Raw genomic sequence first — 24,169 nt, 5'->3', positions numbered from 1 at the left:
CGGCGCCCAAACCCGAATGTCGAACTGAAGCTACAGGTCCGCTCATTGCTATTAAACTAGCTGCTGGGGACTCTGAGTTTTAGTTTATGGACTTATGTGTCTGAATATGACAACATCTGCTGTTTGTCTTCTGTATTTACTTAAAATTGATACTATCTTATATTTATATCTTAGATATTCACGCAAAATTCAAAAATGAGCCCCACACAGTGGGATTTTCCTGTGGAATTATGCTGCCGCCCTATGGCCTTTGTAACGCTTACTGGTTTGGATGTGACCTATAACGCTGTTCATCGTGCCATATGGGATGCGTTTTGTGCAAATAGAAGAGCAGACCGGGTACCTATCTCATTCAAAGTCCTCCCTGGAGATCATGAATATCCAAAATGTAGAACAAAGGTAGGATGTGTTTTCGCACATTCAGACATTTTATTCACCTGATCCTAGTTATTACATTTCAATAAGGTCTCCTGTTTTTGACATCCAGTGTAGAAGTGTTTATCACTTTTGTATATTTGCTGTAATAAAAATCATCTTAACATGGACAACATTTCGGTCATTGTTCATACTTCTCCAGAATGATGCAGCCAGTTGCTAACAATGAGTTACATAATAACTAGCATATAAGTTCTTCTATGGGTTGTATTTTGTAAGACCACAACTCTGCTTAATCTTTACAACTCCTTCTTCAGAGAACATCCTATGAATGGTACATCCCCAAAGGAATCCTGAAGACCGGTTGGATGAATAAACACCTGAACCTGGTGCCAGCGCTGGTAGTGGTCTTCTATGAACTAGATTGGGACGAAGCCCAGTGGAAGGAGAAACAGTCAGAATGTGCAACCAGAGTAGAAATTGTGAGGTAAAGATTATGTAACACTAAAACTGCCAATGTGTTTGTGGAATCTGATGTCAATCTAGAATTTTTGGAGTAGCCTTTCATGCCAAATAGCTGTTATTTTTGTCTGAACTTAGGTTAATGTGTATATTATTTGCATAACTCTTCATATAATGCATGGGGCTACAAGTTCCAGCAGGGAATCACTTTCCTTGAAATGGAATTTCACATAAAATCTAAATCATTTTAACAAGCCATGCACATATTTGAGATGGTCTTATGAAGGCAAGTTTCCAGCCACTGATGTGTACAATACATATTTACTCATTGCTTCTATGACAATTTCCTCTACCTTTTAGGTACTTTTTTTTCCTGAATAATATCATTATATTTATTATATTATTATATTATATTCATAATATCTTTATTATTATATCATTAACCTTTTTGTTTTCCCCTGTTCCTGAAACAAATGTCAACTATATACCGGTAGTAGTGATATGCCTGAAGTTCATAGTGTGCTTCTGGGAGCCCAGTAAAACACGAGGCAGAAACAACTAAACATTATGGGTGACATTTATCAGTGCTTCAGTGGCAGTTTTCTGGTGTAGAAGCACTGAAATAATTTCAATTTATGATTATTTGCGCAACTATTCCACGCCATGTGGGCGGGAATGGGCACAGCAGCCGGTGGAGTGGGCTGCAGGAAAGCCCCGTGCCTGAGGATGTTATAAAAGCCTGCAGATATTCACCACTAATGTTTGCAGGCTTTTATGCAAAACCACACCATATTGGACTTGCTGTAGTTTTGTCCACCATCACTGCATGACCATCACATACATCATAAGGTCTAAGCCTCATGATGTATCTGCCCCTGGCAGGGGTCATCGCTTTATCATATGGCGGTGCACTGAGCGCTGGTTATGTTAAATCTCCCCCTCTGTCTCCAACACATTTACACCTCTTCAGTAGAGATAGGCTAAGCATTGTATGAATCTTCCCATACCCACATATCGTGGGATAGCCAATATAGACCTATTTTTGACATTTTTTCTATCAGTGGTAAGCCAGACAGTTTATGTTTATACACGTTATTCTATATTTCCGTGTCACTAACACTCCTCAGCCACAATGTACAATGTAAATATGAACTTACACTTCTATGTATGTGATACAGGCAGAGCTTGCAGGGAAGAAACACAAAGGTGGCCGTTGTCCTCATTCAGAAGAAAACGCCATTACCACCAGGTATAGTAAAATAGAGGTTTATTACTGGAGAACAGTTCATGGACCTATAACTGTGTATGTGAGCTGCTGTTTGTATGTATTTAAATAAATCCTTGTCTTTCTTTACAATGGCCAATTTTCAATGACTATCGTTCAGCTGCACCTAAAATTGTAATTTGTTGGCAGCACATCACCCTTAGTAAAGAGCAGGGAGATGCCAACAAATGCAAGTGTAGTGATTATGATTGATTCACTTAACCCCATACAAAAGCAATAACTCATGGGGTTTGTGATGGGGAATGAACTTTTCTAGGAATGTCCATTGCAGATGATTTGCCTGTGCTTCACACCATATTAAAGCCCCCCTTAATTATTACCGTAATTTCATTAATAAATGTATGTTTCCATGTGCAGGCGAAGACCTGATCGCTTCCGAAAGAGCTGCTGCCCTGTGCAATGCCTGTGACCTGTCAGGAAAGTCTCTTTTTGTATTGCCCCACACTGATCACTTGGTGGGCTATATAATCCGGTACGTGACTGTATAGATTGATAAGATTTGACTACCGGTATGTAAATTATTAAGTTTATGGTTATATTTGCAAGCAACACACATTTGCTAATAAATTAACAGTAAACATTCACTTTGTCATGTTGTAGGTTTTATAGTATAGTCCTTTGCATATTATTCCTGTTACTTATAACTTTCTGAGTACTGGGCATGTAATAACTAGATGTGATCACAGCTTGAACAAAATATATTTCTCAGTTTTGGGACTGTACATTTATATTGTGTTTTTGGCATGTACGACAGGAAAGCTCTAGGGGTTTATGAACATTTCTATAGATTTATAATAGCATATGGGGACATCCTTTTTGCACTGCACCTGCTCAGTATATGAAAAAGCGCAGTATTGTGCAATATATATCATGCTGCTTCCTGCTGGAGAGTGCAGTATACACTCAGCAGAGGCCATAAGAAGCTATGGGGAAGTAAGGCAACTCCATGGCATCCATCCCCAGCCTCCGCTGAGTGTACACTGTGGGTGTTTTCTCTGTCATGGAACTGTTCAAATATGGACAGTTTCATCATTTGGGAAACCCCCTGAACATTAGCAGCAAATTACTGGCTGCCGATGTTCACTCCTCCTCCTCAGGGAGAAGGAGGCGAACCAGAGGAGTATGGTCATACAGTGGGATTTGTTGTAAAGGACACATCAGGGGAATCCTCCTGATGTATCCTAACACAGGAGGGAATGATGAGGTGTGAACAAAGCCTCAGTGAACCTGACAGTTAATTATATTCAGTTTTTATATTTCTAACCACTGTCTCTCTTTCTGTCCTTTAGATTAGAAAATGCTTTTTATGAACATGCACAAACCTACTACTACACTGAAATCAGGAGGATAAAATCCCACAAGGAATTCTTAAATAAAACCACTCATCAGGTACAGACATAGTCAAATTAGAATTGGCCACTTTGGAAGGTGTCAGAAGGTCACTGGTTAAAATAACAGAGTGAGATTGTCACATATACAGTATATGTGTAAGAACAGTGGGCAGATTATTAATACTGTTGTCAGCTGTCTACATTGAAAACTAAACTGGATTGGCCTAATCTATTGAAGTGTCTTATGCTAAAAATAATCTATGCTTTATTATGCACACTTCCAGCTATATACTGCCTCTTGGTTGCTTTACTTTATGCATCCTTTTAATACCAACATATTGGTTTCAATTTGACATATCTCATGCCACTTCTTCTATTCTAGTAAAGGACTAAAAAGGATGTGGCATGTGACATAATATACAAATTTGAGAAGCCCTGCTTCCATAACCAATGGCTATATACAGTTCATGTATATGCTCTGTACATGTCATGTTCACATTATTAGTCAATCAGATCTCCCATGTTAGAATCAATATACCATATGTTCTGATTGTCTCCCATGCATTTCACAAACAAGGAACCATTGTGCCTGAGATGTGGTTTTCCTTCACCTTCCCTTTCACTTGAATATGGGTTCTGTAAAAATTGGTCTGTATGTCTGATCTATGGAAAAAATGGTGTATGGCTATAGAAATAATTTGGAGGAATATTATTGTTCACATGATGCACGGCAGCTTTTTCTTTTGCAAATATCACGGCTGTACAATTTATTGTATTTATTTTATATTTCAGCTGCTTTTCGTAAGGCATCAGTTCAAGATCGCGTTCTTCAGTGAACTGAAGCAAGATACACAGAATGCCCTAAAGTAAGCACCTAGCAGCAACTCGGATTCTTGTAGAATGACATTTACAGACTTGTGCACAGAAGTGAACGGTCTCCATCATGGTTTAGCTTGGTTTTGAGTACTTGAGATCAGTGATGTTACATTTATTGTACTTTATGTTGCTGTTTAGGAATTACAGGACGGCTTATAACCTGGTGCATGAACTGAGGTCTCATGAAACAAATATGCTAGAAATAAAGACTATGGCTGGATTCATTAACTACAAGGTGAGACCACTCATAAATAACTAGACCTCCATACTAGTTATTTCTCTATAATCCCCCCTCCCCTCATCATACAGAAGAGAAAGGCCATTGGAAGAAATTTCATTCATTGATACCAGCGTGGATCAGTGGATCTCAGACTCTTTAGAGTGAATTTGTCACCACTTTTCTGGCCCCTAAACAGTTGTGTGTCTATACTTAGGGCAAAGAACCTGGTGACTAGAGATTAGCGCACCTGGCGTTCTCTTTCGGGTTCAGCAATTGCTGAATTGGCCGCCGATTTGCCAGATAGGCTCTTCAGCCAGCAATATGTCCGGGCCCAAAAGGCCATACATGAGTATCTGGTCAGCTCATCTCTACTTACTCCAGTCCTGCATATCACTACAGTATATTAACACTTTTTTTTCAATTAAAATTCTAGAGATTATTGTCAACTTCCTTGTCTCTTGATTTCTGCTGTAGATCTGCCGCCTGTGTTTCCAGCACAACACACCTCTAGATGCCATTGCACAGTTCAGAAAACACATAGATTTGTGTAAGAAGAAGATAGGCAGTGCCGAACTGTCCTTCGAACACGCAGCCTGGATGTCTAAACAGTATGGACTTCTCTACATCAGTGTATCACTTTGCATATTCTATGAAGTCTAATGATGGTCATTTTTTTTTAAATGTATCTATCTTTTTGTTTTAAAGGTTTCAAGCCTTTGGAGATTTATTTGATGAAGCCATTAAGCTCGGCCTGACGGCTATTCAGACCCAGAATCCTGGATTCTACTACCAGCAGGCGGCATATTATGCCCAGGAGCGTAAGCACCTAGCAAGTCTTCTGTGTCATCATGATGTACGTCATTATGCCATTTATCTTATCGTTTATATGTATTTCTTTGTGACTGTGCATTGTGCAAGTGTCTTACATTCTTTACATGTATTGAATGTTTAGCTCTCTGTAGCATACCCCAGCCCAGATCCCCTGGAGACCCCCAATGGCGTGTTGGACTTCTATGGACAGAGGGCCTGGAGGCAAGGCATATTAAGTGAGTTGATATTACATTCTACTTGTTTTTGTCTATGGTGTCCATTAGATGATGCATGGTGACCTGTTTCACCTTATAGTTATTGTTAAATTCCCTAATTCCTAAACCTTGTACTGTGCTGGGTCCTCCTCACCTTCTCACAGCTGAGCTTCAGCTCTTATGGCTTTAAATCGTTGATTGCTGTATTCAAGATCAAACGAGTGTCTCTTGTTTGATGGGGTCAATTGTTACAGGGACCATAATGTAGTCAGCTATTCGGTTGTCAACTTCCTACAATGTCACTGTAACAAGTAATGTGTCAACATAGAGGAGTATGCAAACACATTGGGGAAGAATTTAACCAGGAAAATGATTTCATTATTGAAAATACATTGGAGGGAAATTTGACAGAAAATCAAATCTATTGCCATTAGGTGTAAATGTGACATTTACACTTAATTTATACTTCATTGGCATAGGTTACAAGGCAGTCTGCACAATGGCATCCTTCTCCATTGAAGTTTAAAAGTAGCAATTTCACACCTATATTCACCTATAATTGTGTTTGTATGATTTCCCCTAATACTTTGGTTGTTCCTGATAATTCATCAATTTAAGATGAGTGTGAGGCCCAGGAAAAGCCTGTAGATACTCAATCAAGATAAAACTGTAATAAACTACCGTATGTAATTGAGAAAAGTATGCAAAATGAAAGAGTAATTATTTAGCAGAAATATTTTTTGAGTATGTATGAGGCGCAGTTCACATCAGCGCTACTGGTTACCATTATGGAAACCTATTACTTGAGGTGAATGGGAGATCTTCAGTTCACCTTCTTTTCTCCATAGTGGTACATGTATGGAAGGTCACTTTCCTTCATGCTTCCACTATTAATAAGGGGAAAAATGATGGAGGCTGTAGTGCTATTTATTCCATTCTAAATAACAAGGTGATGGTCGAAAACCCTTAACCCAGATGCAAACTTGGCCGTATTCAGATATTCTATCCAGGCCATTATATATATATATATATATATATATATATTATATTTGATCTAGCCATAGTTGTTACTAATGTACTAATAATAATAGTGCTGAGATTTTTTGAATTTTTTTGAATTTGGATGATGGTTATTACTTGGCCTTTAGAACCAGTTACATGTGACATTTGTCTCACTGTAACATGGAATGTTGGGAAGTGTCATGTTCTATGAGACCCAACAGATTCTATCATTATATCCCCGAGTTACAGAATGTAATATCCATCCACTGTAGCCTTGGTCATCCGTGTTACACATCATGAATGAATATTACGTGTGTTATGCAGGTTTTGATCTTTCGGATCCAGAGAAGGAGAAGGCGGGGATACTTGCACTGCAACTTAAAGAGAGAGATGTCATCCACTCGGTAAGTAGCATCCATTCTTTTTTTTTTCTCTGAACTATAACGAAGAGGTTCCTTAATTCTTTATTGTTTGTTTACTAGGAACTTATTATCAGCCTTCTCAGCAATGCCGTAGCTCAATTCAAGAAGTACAAGTGCCCACGAATGAAAAGCCACCTAAGTAAGTTATTCTAAAACCTTCCATGAGTTGTTAAATTTACAGAAAAACCCCATGAGGAACAGTACAACCGTAGTAAGCAAGTACTTACATTGCATTCATTCTGCAAGAGATCACTGAGCCAATAGCTGGCCTCAATGGTCACATCTAAATGAATGCTACTTGAGCATAGAAAACATTGGAGTCCTGGAGCCATCACAGAAATGGGTGGGGGGCTCCAAAGGGGGAAGTGTTTTTTAATTCTGTGTTTTAACAAAACCTGGAAATCTCTTTAGATTTGGGATATCAATAATCTATTCCCATTGATAAGCTGTTCTCTGCTACTCAATGGGATTATAAAAACACCTCATGATCTGTTTATGATGAAATTTCCTAAGGATAGGTCAGCAATATTAAAAAATGCCCCAAGGCCTTGACATTCTGTAATAGTCTAAGGGGGCTCGTTAGCAGGGTCTTCTGTTGGGATGAGCAATCATCCAAGATTCACTTTGCTGAAGCTTTGCCAAATTTAAAAATATTTGGTTTGGGTCAGAACTGATGTTGCTCCAATTCTCCTGGCAATTTGTATATATCACCACCTAGTCGTCTAATATGTATAATCGTATATACTCGAATATACGCCGAGTTTTTCAGGGCAATTTTTGTGCTGAAAGAGCTTTACTCAGCATATACTCGGCTTTTGTATAAAAAACAATTAAAATGTTTTTAAAAATTAGTACTCGGCTGCGGCGCTCACCCACGGCGTCCTCTTCTCCCTCGGCTCGTTTCCTGCTCTCTGCTCCGGCTTTCCGTAACCACAGGCAGAGGCATGTCCATGCTCTCTGCCCGCATACATGGCGTGACGTCATCATGCGGCGACATTATTTTATAAGGGGCACTGCTGGACCTTTCTTTAAAAAGGGGGCACTGCTGGACCTTTCTTTAAAAGGGGGCACTGCTGGACCTTTCTTTAAAAGGGGGCACTGCTGGACCTTTCTTTAAAAGGGGGCACTGCTGGACCTTTCTTTAAAAGGGGGCACTGCTGGACCTTTCTTTAAAAGGGGGCACTGCTGGACCTTTCTTTAAAAGGGGGCACTGCTGGACCTTTCTTTAAAAGGGGGCACTGCTGGACATTTTATTAAAGTGTAATTGCTGCATTTAACACCCTAGGCTTATACTCGAGTCAATAAGTTTTCCCATTTTTTGTGTGGCAAAAATAGGTACGTTGGCTTATACTTGAGTATATACGGTATCAAGTTTTATGTTCCCCAAATCTAGTGGCAAAAAAACAAGCCCCCACCAAGTGTCTGTAATAAAAACACCTGAAAGTTAAGGGCTGTAGATGGCGAAATGTACAAAAATAATGTGTCCCTCTCAAAAGCTAGAATAGGCTGGTCCTGAAGGGATAAAGCATGTCCAATACATGTTCTGCTATATAGGGATTTAATTTGTTACCTTACTTTTTCAGTGGTACAGATGGGTGAGGAATATTACTATGCTAAAGACTACACCAAGGCCCTGAAGTAAGTTTGAGTTGTGAACATTACTTCTGTATTATACAGTAGGACAGCCCTGCGGAGGATGCTGCTAAAGATCACAATTCTGGTTACATTGTGTCATGTCTCCCTTTTCATGCTCATCATTATATTTGGGGAATTTTATAGAATGTCCCTTATTTGGTTTGCAACAATGGGGCGCATTTACTAAGGGTCCACGGACCGCGATTCCGTCGGGTTTTCCCGAATATTTCCGCACGCGATCGGATTGTGGCGCATTGGTGCAGAATCAGGGGGGCGTGGCCGTCGGACAACCTGACAGATTTGGAAAAAACGCGGAATTTAAAAAACGAAATGTGCCGCAAGATCAAGCACTCACATGCACCAGGAAGAAGAAGGTGAACTCTGGCAGACCTCGAGGCAGAAGCGACACATGCAGGAAATTAGTGACCACGGCAGACCAGAATCTGGATCGCGACAGCACCGGGTAAGTAAATGTGCCCCAAAGTTTTATTCATCACGCTCCCCCTGCACCTGATGTTTGGAAGCCTCCAAGTCCGATGTTCCTTACTTTCTCAACACCTGGTCAGATGCCTGGATTGGGGGGAAAAAGCAATCTTGTTTGTTTATACTTATTTTGGCCCTTTTTTTACTTTATAAAAATTTTTTTTTGTATTTTTATTAATTTTTACCGTGTAGTTCAGTATATATTTTGTTGCTCAGGTTACTGGATTATGTGATGGTTGACTACCGAAGTGAGAGGTGGTGGACCCTGCTGACCTCTATACTGAGCACCGCACTAAAATGTGCTTATCTTATGGCACAGCTTAAAGATTACATCACTTACTCTCTGGAACTGCTTGGAAGAGGTAAGCTCTCTCTGAGGTCCTTTGCCTACTAAGTTCTGTTTCGTCTACGTTGAACAGCACTCGGACATACACAGACTATGGTGCTATGTTGCACGTTTGTTGATCTGATCCAATCCATGAAAGTTGCAGCACTGGCTTTAAAGGAAATCTTCAAAATCTATCATGATAAACCAGGGACACTTGCTCATAGATCCAGGCACCATGGCTATGGAAATCATCTTTTTAAAATTTTTCCAATGAGCCTGAGGGGCTACCTTAGACCCTCTGTAATACCATCTGGCATTACAGAATATCTCACCCTTTTCCTGCTCCCTCAGCACTTGTATGCTAGGTGCCTGGATCTATAAGTAAGTGGTTTATCAGACTTGATTTTGATTGTAGATTTCCTTGATTGATCACTCTCCCTTCTGTGATTTGAAATTGGTCATTTGTATAAATGGTAATTCTCTGTATTCACATTCATTAGCTCTTGACTGTGTCAAAAAAACTTTTGACTTGATCAAAAATATGGATACTTGTACCAGCAATGGTCGTTGCTCTAACCACCAAAGCCACTTGTATCATAAGCTGTTATTATAGCATTTTATTTCTACCCATCACAGTGACAGATTATTCCAAAAGATACATTTTCCTTTTTTTCCCATCATAACGGAGAGTTAGGTATCTAGTTCCCTTTAAAAATGTATTTGTTATGTATGTTTGAATGTTGTTATATCATTTTTTATCCTTCAAAACAGCTTCAACGTTAAAAGATGATCAAAAGTCCAGAATTGAAAAGAACTTAATAATGGTGTTAATGGTGAGTTTACATTGTATGCACATTATATATCCTATAAAAGATTCTATATGTTGACTCCATAGTGATCCTATTTTTTTCTCCATAATCTGCAGAATGAGAGTCCTGATCCGGAGCCAGAATGTGATGCCTCCACGGTGAAGCTAGCACAGCGATTGTGGGCTGATCGGGTCTCCTTGGCGGGTAGTAATATGTTTACTATTGAAGTCCAAGACTTTGTTCCATTTGGTAGGTGTGAAGGTGTAGATTTCTATGTACTCTCTGACATAATTGTGTATGGTTCATCTTGGGCTCGTGTTCTGATTTAAATGTTTGTTTTTGTGTTGTTTTTTTTTTTTACTCGTGTCATACAGTACAATGCAAGGCTAAGTTTCTGGCACCAAGTTTTCATGTTGATAATCCGGTGGAGCTTTACGTTTATCTTAAAACTGATTGCCCACATCCTATCCGATTCTCAAAGCTCTGCGTTGGATTCAGCAACCAGGTAATATCTCTAAGGCTACTTTAACATTGCCTTTTTATGGCACGCGTTCAGTATATACATACATCAGGTAATCTCCCAGTGTACACGCTGAACATGTCCGTAGACTAATGCTGGCAGATGGAGGCATCCTTTATGCCTCCATCTCCCCAATATACATTGCATCCAGAAGGAAACGCTGGATGAAATAGTGCTGCATACTGCGCTTTTCCATCCTGCTATATAAATTTATCCAAAATCAGAACAAAACTGGTATGGGACAAAACATTCAATTTCCGTTGTATTTCAAGACACTATGAATTTTGGACCATAATATCAATTGACTGGCATTAAACCAAACATTAAGCTTACAAAAAATGCAATACTTAGCATATATATAGATTAAAATAAAATATCCTCTACGAAACATAAATACAATAAGACATTCAGGGATCAAAGGTAAGATGATGAGTTCACAGATGAGATGATGCACTCACAGTACTGTATAGTAAATGAGTATATCATGATGTGAATGTTGGTTTATTATACTTATATGCTGCTTTTTGGTCAAGGAATACAACCAGTTCTGTGTGGTGGAAGAACAGTATCAATCCAGTGATATATTGCAGCAGTCAGCACAAGGAACCATGTGCCTGGTACCTGGAAAGACCAGAAAGTTCACTTTCAAGTTTGTAGCTAAAACTGAAGATGTTGGTAAAAAGATTGAGGTGAGTAAGAGAAGAAATCTCTATGTGTAACACACAGTAGAGTCACTTTGTCATGACTGACAGCTAACATCCATACAGTGCAGCATGGACAGCTGCTGTAGCAGTGACGTAGTAATATCCTGGCTATTGTGTTTGACATATATATATGGCCGCAAGTTTGTGTCTGGATATATGTCACCACACATAGGTATGGTGATCTGGTGGTGGTACGCCGTACCGTACACAGGGGAAAAGATAGAGCAAACCCTATCTTACCTTGTTCATTCGGGCGGTGCTGTTTCCTATGGAAAGTGGCAGGGTGGGCAGTGTGGCCATATGCTCGATAGGCCGTAGTGCATGGAAATGAGGCCTAAGCTGGAGGCATCTGGAGCTGTGAAGACCGCACTGCGTCCGGCAGTTGCTCCCAGGTGCCTGGTAGTTGATTGTGCATGATAAACAGTTGACATATGTGCAGCCAGCAAATCCCACATATCGCACTTATATACCCACCAAGTTGAATGCTCTGAGGTCTGTGGTAGGTGGGGCGTCCATAATAATGTGATGTGACATATATACGTTGTGATCACAATATAAAAGAAGCATAGATTTAATGCGGACACTGCAATTTAAGAAGGCTTTAGTAACCTATTGGTTGTCTCTATCTAGGATGCCAGTTGAGCTACAGTCCTACATATCCTGTGGCACATTTGCCTACAGATGGTGAAGCTAGGCTTGTAAATCCTGTACTTTCACAGGTTGTCCTATTAATGCTTGTTTGGTGATAAATCTGGTGCAGGCCAAAACTATGGTACTATCTGGGTATGTCATTACTGGGAAACCCATGATGTCCCAGATCATCACCCACACACACAGGGCAGTGTAGCAAATTCAGGATTAAAGCTCTTACCATGAGGCCTCCATACTCAAACTTTGGTGTCGTTGGGTCGTAAACAGAACTGGGATATATCGCTAATGACAATACTGTTTCAGTCCTCAGGCTAAGTTCACACTAGACACAAACGGAGCACAAAAGACCTGTTCATCTTCGTTTAGTGTTTCTGTTTATTTTACCAGACGATAAAGTCCTATATGCAGGATTTTTTCATCCTCACTTTGTATTTTTCATTCGCAACACTAATATAAGCAAAAGCAACAGTGTGGGGCTTTCAGTTCTGTTATGGCTCACAAGGTAGTTAGTTAAAGGGTTACCCCTTTAATGTGTTTCATGCAAAATTTTACTCCTTTATTTAATTCAAGCTAAATCAAAGGTCCTTAACTTTGGTTATGGAGTGTCTTTTACTCACACAAATGATAAATGATAATATAAAACAAATTCATCTTCAATAATTGAATGATCCTTTACACAGCGCCATAAAAACCTGTATGAGGAAACATAGTCATTATTACAATAGATAATCCGCATACAATTTGCATCATTGTCATCAGCACAATCATCATTTTTGATCAATGATCCAATCCCCCACTAATGAATCTATGCTCATTTGTTGGATGAACGGTTTTCGACAGATCCATGTTTAACGTTAACTTTTCTTGACTTATCAGTTGTTAGGCCAATCCATTTTATTCTGCCGCAAACGAAAGGCTTACATTTAATTGATCAATAAAAAATTACTTTATTCAAAAGCTAAAGCTAACAATCAATGTGAACACAACCGAAAAGTGCTCTCACCCCAGTAACCTTTTTTGGTGCAAAATGTTTCAAATACATCTGTTTAATACATCTGTTAAAATACCTGTTCAATAAGGAATATTTGTTTTTGTACTTTTCAGATCACATCAGTGGATCTCATCCTGGGCAGTGAGACCGGCCGCTGCGTCATCCTGAACTGGAGGGGCGGTGGAGGCGACGCAGCCTCCGCTCAGGAAGCCGTCCAGGCTGCTCGCTCTTTTAAACGCAGACCAATGCTTCCTGACACTGAAGTGCACTGGGATAGCATCATAATCCAGGCCAGCACCATGTAAGAGAAAGTCCTGTACAATATCTTGCACTTATGTAACTTTACCATCATGAAACTCAAATGAATATACTTTTGCTTCCAAGGATTATATCCAGAGTACCTAAAGTTTCTGTGCAGCTGCGTCATGAGCCTCCAGCACTGAATAATGAGATGTACTGCCTGATGATCACCATACAGTCCCAGGAGGACGCGGTCATCAGAGATGTCAAGCTCACTGCAGGGCTAAAGCCAGGTATGCCGCTTCTTTATAGATGGATCTGTATTATGTAGACATATTTGACACACACAAAGCTTGTCCCGACTGAATCAAACTAGAGGAATCCTAGTGATCGGTGATGCTGCTAGGTCAGATCATTAGACCCATGGTCAGGACTGAAGTTGTGGTTGCAGCATATTATGTACCACACAGACAGACTATTTCTAGCTGCATAAGCCATCCGTTTTCATCCTAAATTATACTGTTCTCATTTCTACTATTTATAGCTTGGTAACTGAACACAAACCACCACATTTTTGCTATACAGTGAATACCTGGAGATGCCAGAAAAACTACCCTTTCTATGACTGACAGTGAGAGAGAGCACAAATTCATTCTGATTGATACTGAATATGAATGAGGTCTATAAGGACTTGGCTATCACAAAAATACAGGAAATACTATTATCACTTGTATTTTTGAGTTTGCTATACACTAAGAGTGAATTCACACGTGTTTAATACTGCCGGTTATTCTGGCAGTATTGATTTCCAGGTTCTATTGAGAAGAATAGAACTGATCTGCTACATGCACATAAACCATTTTCTTAATATCTAAAATATGGCCTCCTATATATATATATATAGGTATGTATGTATGAGCGTGTTTATAGCACCAACATATTCTGATACATGTGTATGTACACAAATGTACTTGATCAGACAAAATTAGAATTTGCCATTTAAGGCGCAGTCCACACTGAGTTTCAGTTACACCGAAATACTAAAGGTAAATGTAAGCTCTTCTGTTCATCTTCCCATTCCACAGCAGACTGTATGTAGGGAAGGGTAAAAATGAGTTGGGCTGCAGCAAATCACAATAGTTAGGGTTCATCTCAGAAGAGCGTGCAATCTATGAGGGCGACTTAATACTAATAAATCTTTACTTCAAAAGCACCACCATTTCTCGCAACATGGGGTAACAGTCATATGCAAAAAGAGCAGCAAGGGCCCTGCTCACAAGAGCTTGCAATCTATGAAACAATGAAACTTGGAAAATGCTCCAGCTATGTTTTATAGAACAGGAATTACAATACAAACCAAGGACTGGTTATATACACATACAAAGATGTTGTGCCATTATTCTTTGCGCCATTCTTTTGTTGTCCCTCCTTGTTAGGAATACATTGCCAACTGGGTATATATCATTACTCTTGTCACGAGGCTGTGTCCTTGTGTCTGCATCAAATACATAATAGCCCCCTCTACCAAATGTATTTCTACATTTACAAGAAGAATGATGGGGGAATAGCATGATACACAATACTCCACCTCTTATGGATCTTGTGCTGAATGCAGACTGACATAATTGCATATCCACTACAGGAAAGGAAATGTACCGTACATAGAATACAGATAAATAAAACATCATAGAGGATGGAAATAATAGAAGGTGAAAGCTTCCAGATTGGGGCACTTGGGAGATGTGGTCTGGATAGTACAACATGGGTCTTATAGGCAATATTTCTGCTAATGCTTAGACTTTGTAGTAATAGCTGCTTGTAGGAATGTAGTCCTGGAGAGAGAGTACAACATGGGTCTTATAGGCAATATTTCTGCTAACGCTTAGACTTTGTAGTAATAGCTGCTTGAAGGAATATAGTCCTGGAGAGAGCGGCTTCATTACTGCTACTAGTCGTCACCTTGTCTGACCCCACACCATGGTGTATATTGTGAAATAACCCAATAATACAATGTCTCTCACAGGGCAGGATGCCAACCTCACACAGAAGACTCTGGTTACGCTTCAGGGAACAGAAATATGCGATGACTCAAGCCCGGCTCTGCTCACTGACATCCCCATAGGAAACCTGCAACCTGGAGAAAAGGTGACCTTTCTGATGAATAGCAAGCTGTGTGTATTCTTCAAGGAAATAATATAAACTTTACCCGCAGCTAAGGCAAATACGGATCATGCCGACCTGTATACTGATGTAATACCCAAGCCGTATATTTATATAGAGATTGAGGCCAGAGAACTGAAGCCTGATGGTTGCTGTGTACACTATACATGTCTTGGTTACCATTTATCAAATTCCAGAAAGGGCCCGTAACTGGAGTAACTTCATAGTAGCTTAAACTTATTGACGTGCGTTTAATCCTTAGATTTCACTGGTGCAGTGCAGTACCTATCCTATATTTTGGATTATTTTATTGTTTATCTTTATAGTATTTCTCTATATTTCTATTTCACTCGGAGTATTCTGTGACATGACCACTAGGTGGCACTAGCTTACTTCTGGTGTCTGGATATCAGTTGCCCCAATTCTCTAATAATAATAATGTTCATTTATTTCGCGCCTTTAAATTTCGTAGCACTTTACAGATTATATACAAATAAAATAAGACATTACAGAGTAATAAGAGTCGTATGAAAAAATAGTGAGGGCCCTGCTTGCAAGAGCTTACAGTATATGAGGATGAATGGGGTAACACAAGAGGTATAAGAGCTTGTATAATGTATATATGATGTATAATATAATAAATAAAAATGCTGCTGCTTATACCAGCCATCAGCCACCATCTTATATACAAAGTCCAAGGTAAGTAGGACTGCAGAGAAGCCAGGAGCTTGGTACCGGGCATTTGCCAAATAACAGAAGGGAGGAGGACAATAATTGGTTAATAAAGAGAGAGTTAAATTTGCATGTAGTTAGCGAATGTGATAGGCTTGTCTAAATAAATTAGTTTTATAGGTTTCAATTGTAAGAAATGGTCAGATTCTAGAAACGGTTTAAGGTGCATCCGGCAAGAGCAATCAAGAGATTGAATATACGGTGCAAAGTAGAGGTCAGCACAACCCCAAGACAGCGGGCCCGCTGCCTCTTGTTTCTCTACTAAGCAATATAATTATAAATCTTATATATATATATCTCGATCGCCATCAAACTCCACAGCCCTTTACAGATTTTGTGGTACATATTCCAAAAAGATAAGACATTAAATAGTAATAACATATATGACTGTTGGGCTGTATGTCCTCCATTGCTATGGCATTCATTGCTTCCTATGTGTAATGTTCAGGTTTGGTAAGTGTATGTCTTTCTATCTCTGTAGCTGGATATGCCCCTCTACATCCGCTGCAGCACTGTCGGGACACGGGTCTTCCTAGTTTATGTTTCTTATCTGATAGATACCTCTGTGGACGGTAAAGACATTGTCTGCAGATGTCACAGGGTAAGTTTATTTTACTATATATTATAATACTGGGGGCAGCATCTTGTTGTAAAATATGTCCATGGCATTTTAAGAGCAGCTGAAAGTTTTTTTTTATCTTGAGAAGGTTGTAGACTAGAGATGAGCGAGCACTAAAATGCTCGGGTACTCGTTATTCGAGACAAACTTTTCCAGATGCTCGAGTGCTCGGCTCGAATAACGAGCCCCATTGAAGTCAATGGGAGACCCGAGCATTTTTTTGCTAAAAGAGTAAAAGAACACTTTTTATTCTATTCTTCACTTTGAAGATGTGCGCGCGTATCTCCGAAGACACGCGCGTACATCTGCAAAGTGAAGAATAGAATTAAAACATTAAAAACAGTGAATACAGGACCATTTAAGTGCAGAACACATTGAAAGAACAATATTCTTCACATTCCAGATGTTTGCGCACATCTCCAAACCTACAGGGAGACACGCGCGAACACCTGCAAAGTGAAGAATAGTGTTATTTCAATGTGTTTTACATGCAAAACATCAGGAAACATCTGTAATATTTTGTTAAACAATAAAAAACACTGTTCTTCACTTAATTTAATGCTCGATCGCGAGCAGGGGAAATACTCGTCCGAGTAACGAGCCGGTCCGAGTATGCTAATACTCGACCGAGCAGTATACTCGGACGAGTATACTCGCTCATCTCTATTGTAGACCCCTGATCTATTATTCCTACAGCTGAAAGGCACCAGAATTGTCCATGTTCTATATTCAGGATAATTGTGTCATATTGACTCTCTATTTACCCTCCAGGATGAGACGGTAACCATTGAGACCGTGTATCCCTTCGATGTTGCTGTGAAGTTTGTCTCTATAAAGGTCAGTATTATAGGTAATAGCGGCTATACCACATGTAAAGCCACAGCAAATTCTACCTCTATCTGGTGGAAGGAGACGTATCCACCTGTATGCTCGCACCCCGCTGTATGTGCTCGCACCCCGCTGTATGCTCGCACCCCGCTGTATGCTCGCACCCCGCTGTATGCTCGCACCCCGCTGTATGCTCGCACCCCGCTGTATGCTCGCACCCCGCTGTATGCTCGCACCCCGCTGTATGCTCGCACCCCGCTGTATGCTCGCACCCCGCTGTATGCTCGCTCATGGGCTATACACACATTTATTACAGATTCTGTCAACAATAAGCGACAAAAACTAAAAAGTCCAGCACCCGTAGGACTGTTATAGTTAGTAGTGTCCAACAGGATCTGTTTATTATCACAATATGACTGATTTCCCCAAAGGTATTTGAAGGAAATCTACCATCAAAATCAAGCATGGATAAAGCAGGGCCACTAACTCATAGATCCCGGCACTGTGACTGGGGTATCTTCTTATATTTGTTATTCATGGCTTCCTTCTAAAATCAACTTTTAAACTTATGCTAATAAGACAGAAGGTCTCTGGAGGTGTTACCAAAGCCTCTCCATGCTTTTGCTTCACAGGCTGTTACACTTTCTCCTCCTCCCCCAGCACCCCTCTCCCTCTGCCTGCTGTAAATGCCCACATTGGGAGGGAGGACGTGCTCCTGCAAAATGTAACAGTCTGTGGAATTGCTTTTAGAAGGAATGAGGTAATGGATAACAAATATACGAAGATTACAAGTAAGTGTCCCTGGTTTATCAAGCTTGAGATTTTCTTTGTTTATCTTTTCCTATAACCGTACATTGCGTTATAGATGTGAACGCAGTGCAATACTGATGTGCTTTCAGGATGAGGTATCAGGACATGTTATTTCCGGCAGCAGTGATGGAAATCCATTGTCTGATAGTGATTTTTGTGCCCCAGCAGTTTGAACATTTGGACCGCGTCTACACAGACATCCCATTCTTGCTAATGGCGGATATTCTAAGCGCCTCTCCATGGGCTCTCACCATCCTCTCCAGCCAACTGCAACTCTCATCATTCGTCACCCCTGTGGATGAACTGGAGTCACACGTGGAGAATGGTGAGTGCTCACGTGACCCTCTTGTGAGGGATAATAAAACCCAAAAAGCATCGCCTTATAGTGTTAAATGACTACATCTTTGATACTGATACCAATGTTATACCTCGTCAGTATGATTAATGTAATATATAAGCACCAGGGTGACTGTTCTTCTGTTTGTACCAGTTGTGTTACAGACTGGTGAGAGCGCCAGCGAGTGCTTCTGTCTTCACTGTCCTCCCATGGCCAGTCCTCAGAGCGGTGTGGCCACTGGGAGCTATATTATTTCTTGGAAGAGGTAAGTATTAATGCAGCATCTAAATTATGTAGTAGTGTATATATGTAAATCTTACATCTACAGCAGAGACTGAGTAAATTGACCCTAACACATTGATACATCATTTAAAATCTGTCACTTTTTATCATGAAAGCACTAGACACCTCAGCAAAACTTGTCGGACTCCATTAATATTCCATAGTATTCATAATGCTACAGATCCCATTGTGAGAATAATCTTATTACTTATTTCCCAGTGGCTAAATAGCAACAAGATAAAGAACAGCTATTTTACTAGGTACTCTTGTCATCTAATTGGTCCAATCACAATTTCAGATGCAAACCCATTCAGTGGGTTCTAGAGTGTAGAAGGTAACATTAGTATATGCTTTAGTTACGTTTTTCTTAAAGCAGGAGAAGCTGAGCAGATTGTTCATAGTGTCCTATCTGCAGGCAGAATGTTATAGAGCAGGGGGAGCTGAACAGATTGCACACCGTTTTGTATCTGCAGACAGCATGTTATAGAGCAGGAGGAGCTGAGCAGATTGTACATAGTGTCCTATTTGCAGATAACATGTTATAGAGCAGGAGGAGCTGAGTAGATTGTATATAGTTTTCTATCTGCAGATGGTGTGCTGTAGAGATGGAGCAGCGGAGTAGATCTATCCCTTTATATGTTAAACACATAATATTCCCTGTTTCATCGATCTTCTAAGTACATTTTATATTTTATATTTGGTTTTTCAAGGAGTTCTGCTGTAGACAATGTACCAGTGGTGAAGACGGTGGTTACGTTACCCCACGTTATGGTTGAGAGTATTCCACTCCACATTCGAGCAGGTAAATGTTTGATATCCATTGAACACTTGACTTTCTCAAAGGTCTATGTATACAGTTCATTGCCGCAGGCTCTGATGCTCAGCTTCTTCATATCACTGCAATATGTGAGACAAATGGTGAGGGTGGTTTTCACTTGTCTCCTTATACATCTCTAACTTTACAAATTTATAGTTATATTTGCCATCCAGTTGTGTTTTTAAAGAGAAAAATGTAGAAGCCTTGAATTCCCTTTTCTCATTTGGCTTCCAAAGCACAGGTTTATATTTAAAGTAAATCTACCATCAAAATCCATCATGATAAACCAGAGACACTTGCTCATAGATCCAAGCAGTGTGACTGTGGTAATCTTCTTATATTAGTTATCCATAGCCTCCTTCCTTCTAAAATCAACTTTTACAATATGCTAATGAGACTGAAGGGGTCTGGAGGTTGTTACCAGAGCCCCTCTTTGCTGTAGCTTTACAGAGCCCCTTTGCATCTCCTCCCTTAGCACTTCCCTCTGCCTGTTGTAATCTCACTGCAGCAGAGGAAGTCTCAGCACACAATGGGAGGGGGAAGTGCTCCTGCACAGTGTAACATCCTGTGAAGCTGCTGCACAGAGGGGCACTCCTTAGAAGGAAGGAGGCCATGGATACACATATAAGAAGATTTCAACAGTCACGGGGCTTGAATCTATGAGTAAGAGCCCCTGGTTTATCCATGCCTGATTTTGATTCTTGATTTAGTTTACATGACCATTTGGGAAATTATACACATAATAAGGATTCTGCCACAGTATAGAGTTATAGGAGTGTAAAACACATGAAATTACACATGTCAAGTAATTTGCTAATCCTCTGAAGATAGATAGATAGATGGATAGATATATGGATAGATATAGATATATTTTGTGTATGTGCTGTATCCTTACATGTGTCCATTTGCAGATCTGCCATCTTTTGGAAGAGTAAGGGAATCCCTGCCCGTCAAGTATCATCTGCAGAATAAAACCAATTTAGTTCAAGACATTGAAATCGCAGTGGAGCCGAGTGACGCCTTTATGTTTTCCGGGCTCAAGCAGGTAGAAGATGTTAATATACCTCCTGTTATTTCTTGACATGTCTCTCATGGGAAAAAAAAGTTTTAAACTAAGTTATCTATCATAAAAGCATTTACACTTTATGTCAAGTGAATGTTAACACATTGTAAATGCAGCACAAGTGCATGTGAACACAGCCTCAGGATTGGGATCGGGAATAAACAAAGCAAAACACTTGGTGCTTATTCCCCATCCCAAGCGTTTAGGTCTAAACTCATACGATTGGGAGAAACTCATCCAAATTTCAAAAAACCTGATTCAAACACAGCACACTACCCTGATGCTGCGTTCACACGTTGTGTTTGTGTTGTGTTCTGAAACGTAATTCAAAGGCATCGGGGAGGAGCTCGGCCTGATTGTATTGCGTTTAGGCCACGTTCATAGGTAGAGACGCAGCACTCTTTATTTCACAAGTGGGAAATACTTTAGGCCACGTTCATATGTTTTTAGTTTCATTAGTGTTTTTAAACCTAACTCAAAGATTGCATTTACATTGAGTTAAAGGAAACCTGTCAGCAGAAATTGACCTAATAAACAAATACCAGTCTGTTGTCAATACCTTCTAGATGTTTCTTTCATGACCCAGTGTGGTGGCATCATCTAGTAAATCAATTTGAAGTGAGATGTAAATTGGTTATATAAAGTCAAGGAGGTGGAGATTTTAACACTGAACGCTGCCTTCATAGTAATTGATAGTCCTTCACCCAGAGAAATCACTACCCAGGTCACCGAAAGTCTGATACATGATGTCAATCACAGGAGAGGAGGCAGGGAGAGCTGGACTTCCATGTTAAACTCTCCGCTTGACTTGATGCAATCAATTTACATCTAATGTCAAAGTTGATTTTGTGGATGATGAAACCATGCAGGGCCATGAAAGAAACACGATCTGGAAGGTTTAAAATTGATAAAAACTTTATTCCTACACTATCCCTTACAAACTACAGAAAACTAGAATGGGTCTGTTTGTCATTGCCACTCCTGTGTAATCCTAATGTACATGTGTAGCATAGGAGCAAAAAGTGCAAAAGCCTTGACTTGTAGTATGTTAGAGTTTTTTTCTAAATCTGAAAAACCTTTCCTTCTTGTGTATAGATCAGGTTACAGATCCTCCCCGGGACACAGCAGGAGATGCTGTATAACTTTTACCCCTTGATGGCAGGATACCAGCAGCTTCCATCTCTCAATATCAATGTGTTAAGATTCCCAAACTTCACCAGTCACATGCTGAAACGTTTCCTACCTACTCATGTATTTGTGAAGGTGAGTCTTTTACATTATTCTTTACTATAACCATTTAGTCTTTATCCTGTATCCATAGTTTTCATTGTAATGTGCGTTTGTAGCATGTACAGGTTTTCACTTTGGCAGTAGGGATCTAAATAATATATGCACAGTGGCTTAGTGGTTGGCATTACAGCCTTGCAGCGCTGGGGACCTGGGTTCAGGTCCCAGGGTGAGCATCTGCAAAGAGTTTGTATGTTCTCTCCGTGTTTGTGTGGATTTCCTCTGGGTCCTCCAGTTTCCTCCCACACTCCAAAACATACTGGTAGGTTGATTAGATTGTGAGACCCATTGGGGACAGGGACGGATGTGACAAGCTCTGTGCAGCGCTGTGTAATCTGTGTACACTATATAAATAAAAGACTTATTATTCTTCACAATAAATGTAGATTGACCTGAATACAGTATCACAAAGTCCATCTGCACCTGCACTGGTTAATCAGTCCTGAATAAGTAGAAATTGTAATGTTTTTACCCAAAAGAGACTTTTTTTTTAAGAAAAATAAACCTCTGTGACTGATCCAACAAGGAATAGGTGCTTCAGTTATTGTGTTACCCAAAAGGATTAATATGAGTCAATGTTGCTTTGTCTTTTCAGCCTCAAGGACGCCGCGTGGATGATGACTCCATTGAAGCAGCGTGAGCTGCAAAATCCCAACCATATAATAATTCTGCTCAATACATCTTGCTATCAGAAAATGTGTTTTTGAGTTTTTAGGTATAGAGAAGGATGTACCTGAATATGTGTCGAGGCCAGGTTAGGCCCATATTTATCAATATTCAGTCATTCAAGGTATAATAACCTATGGAAACTGAAAACCAATCAATACAAGGAATCCCCTCCAAAAGGTCAGCTCTTTAAGAAGACTATTTGCCCTTATCTAGACCAGATGTTCAGCGCCCCCATACTGCACATACTCTTCTGTCAGAAGGGAGACTACTTTTCTATGTCATTTCCGGTGATCATCTCAGAGTTGGTTTCACTATATCTTGTCTTGTTATACATCAGTACATTACCAGGCAAAAACCTAGACAACTGAGACTATGAGGGTATCTGCACTCGTTGTGGATTGTCATGTGGAAATCCTGCATTGAAATCTGCCTCATAAATGCACGGTTTTCGGTTTTTATGTGCGTTTATACACAAATTTGTAGTACATTTATTTTTTTGTACACTTTTTTTTTTTCACCTAATCTGACATTGTTTCAAGCTAAAATATGCATCAAATCCGCATCATGGTGCAGATCTGCACTCTCCCATAGACAACATTGTAAAAACCGTGAGGACGCACAAGAAGAGTGACACGATCATTATTTTATTTTCCACATTGAGCAATTTTTTTTTTTTTTTAACCGGGCCATTGCTGTGGTAAGTTTTGAAATTGATCAAACATGTACTGATAATACACAGATATATTGTCATTGTGTAAATGTGGACACCAAATATATATAACCTGGGATGCAGGAGCTGGAATTAAGAAAATATGACATTACATATGGGATGACACTGAGTTGAGCGGTGAAAGCACATTATATATTTATATACCCTCAACGATTTGGGTCACTAATTTGAACACGGTGATGTGGCCCTTCAGATTTCTAAACCCAAATCGGTTGCAGGTTTTTCTGTCATTACAAGTTGATGATACATTTGCAGGCAACTAAATTGCTATATTTATCAGCGGTTATCTATTACCTCTTATACAGGCTTATACACGCACAGCTGTAAAGTTTTGCTAACGTCGCCATCCTCACCCTTTCTACCGTTACTATTCCATTAATGACTCCAGAGCGGCTTCATTGGGTTGGATTTCAGATTTGGCTTAATTCACATTGTCCATTGTAAATCATTTGTAAATAAACCATGTGCTATCCAAT

At 39.8% G+C, this 24,169-nt stretch overlaps 2 protein-coding genes across 4 annotated transcripts in view; one reads left to right on the top strand and one right to left on the bottom strand.

Annotated features, from left to right (window-relative positions):
* The window catches only part of RWDD4 (RWD domain containing 4), an 18,855-nt gene extending 6,982 nt beyond the window's left edge, over nucleotides 1–11,873 (bottom strand). The window contains exon 1 of the mRNA XM_072123238.1: nucleotides 11,718–11,873. Within this exon, the coding sequence (XP_071979339.1) occupies nucleotides 11,718–11,777 (60 nt within the window). The 5' untranslated portion in view covers nucleotides 11,778–11,873. The remainder of the gene's footprint in view (nucleotides 1–11,717) is intronic.
* Nucleotides 1–24,169, top strand: part of TRAPPC11 (trafficking protein particle complex subunit 11) — a 24,847-nt gene extending 678 nt beyond the window's left edge. The window contains exons 2-30 of one of the 3 annotated variants that reach the window (XM_072123221.1): nucleotides 175–399; nucleotides 693–862; nucleotides 2,016–2,086; nucleotides 2,480–2,594; nucleotides 3,412–3,511; nucleotides 4,246–4,319; nucleotides 4,468–4,564; nucleotides 5,024–5,157; nucleotides 5,255–5,402; nucleotides 5,502–5,595; nucleotides 6,901–6,980; nucleotides 7,059–7,137; nucleotides 8,582–8,636; nucleotides 9,333–9,478; nucleotides 10,216–10,277; nucleotides 10,370–10,502; nucleotides 10,628–10,758; nucleotides 11,307–11,462; nucleotides 13,233–13,420; nucleotides 13,504–13,652; nucleotides 15,383–15,504; nucleotides 16,733–16,852; nucleotides 17,642–17,707; nucleotides 18,677–18,833; nucleotides 18,999–19,110; nucleotides 19,838–19,929; nucleotides 20,856–20,989; nucleotides 22,103–22,270; nucleotides 22,890–24,169. In XM_072123221.1, the coding sequence (XP_071979322.1) occupies nucleotides 196–399; nucleotides 693–862; nucleotides 2,016–2,086; nucleotides 2,480–2,594; nucleotides 3,412–3,511; nucleotides 4,246–4,319; nucleotides 4,468–4,564; nucleotides 5,024–5,157; nucleotides 5,255–5,402; nucleotides 5,502–5,595; nucleotides 6,901–6,980; nucleotides 7,059–7,137; nucleotides 8,582–8,636; nucleotides 9,333–9,478; nucleotides 10,216–10,277; nucleotides 10,370–10,502; nucleotides 10,628–10,758; nucleotides 11,307–11,462; nucleotides 13,233–13,420; nucleotides 13,504–13,652; nucleotides 15,383–15,504; nucleotides 16,733–16,852; nucleotides 17,642–17,707; nucleotides 18,677–18,833; nucleotides 18,999–19,110; nucleotides 19,838–19,929; nucleotides 20,856–20,989; nucleotides 22,103–22,270; nucleotides 22,890–22,934 (3,402 nt within the window). In that variant the 5' untranslated portion in view covers nucleotides 175–195 and the 3' untranslated portion in view covers nucleotides 22,935–24,169. Of the gene's footprint in view, nucleotides 1–174; nucleotides 400–692; nucleotides 863–2,015; nucleotides 2,087–2,479; nucleotides 2,595–3,411; nucleotides 3,512–4,245; nucleotides 4,320–4,467; nucleotides 4,565–5,023; nucleotides 5,158–5,254; nucleotides 5,403–5,501; nucleotides 5,596–6,900; nucleotides 6,981–7,058; nucleotides 7,138–8,581; nucleotides 8,637–9,332; nucleotides 9,479–10,215; nucleotides 10,278–10,369; nucleotides 10,503–10,627; nucleotides 10,759–11,306; nucleotides 11,463–13,232; nucleotides 13,421–13,503; nucleotides 13,653–15,382; nucleotides 15,505–16,732; nucleotides 16,853–17,641; nucleotides 17,708–18,673; nucleotides 18,834–18,998; nucleotides 19,111–19,837; nucleotides 19,930–20,855; nucleotides 20,990–22,102; nucleotides 22,271–22,889 lie in introns of all 3 variants that reach the window. The other 2 variants (XM_072123212.1, XM_072123227.1) reach the window with 2 other exon arrangements.

Source organism: Engystomops pustulosus, chromosome 1 (assembly GCF_040894005.1).
Source record: "Engystomops pustulosus chromosome 1, aEngPut4.maternal, whole genome shotgun sequence".
Lineage (NCBI taxonomy): Eukaryota > Metazoa > Chordata > Amphibia > Anura > Leptodactylidae > Engystomops > Engystomops pustulosus.
Note: the sequence above shows the minus strand (reverse complement) of the source record. Positions and strands in the feature narration are given on the sequence as shown.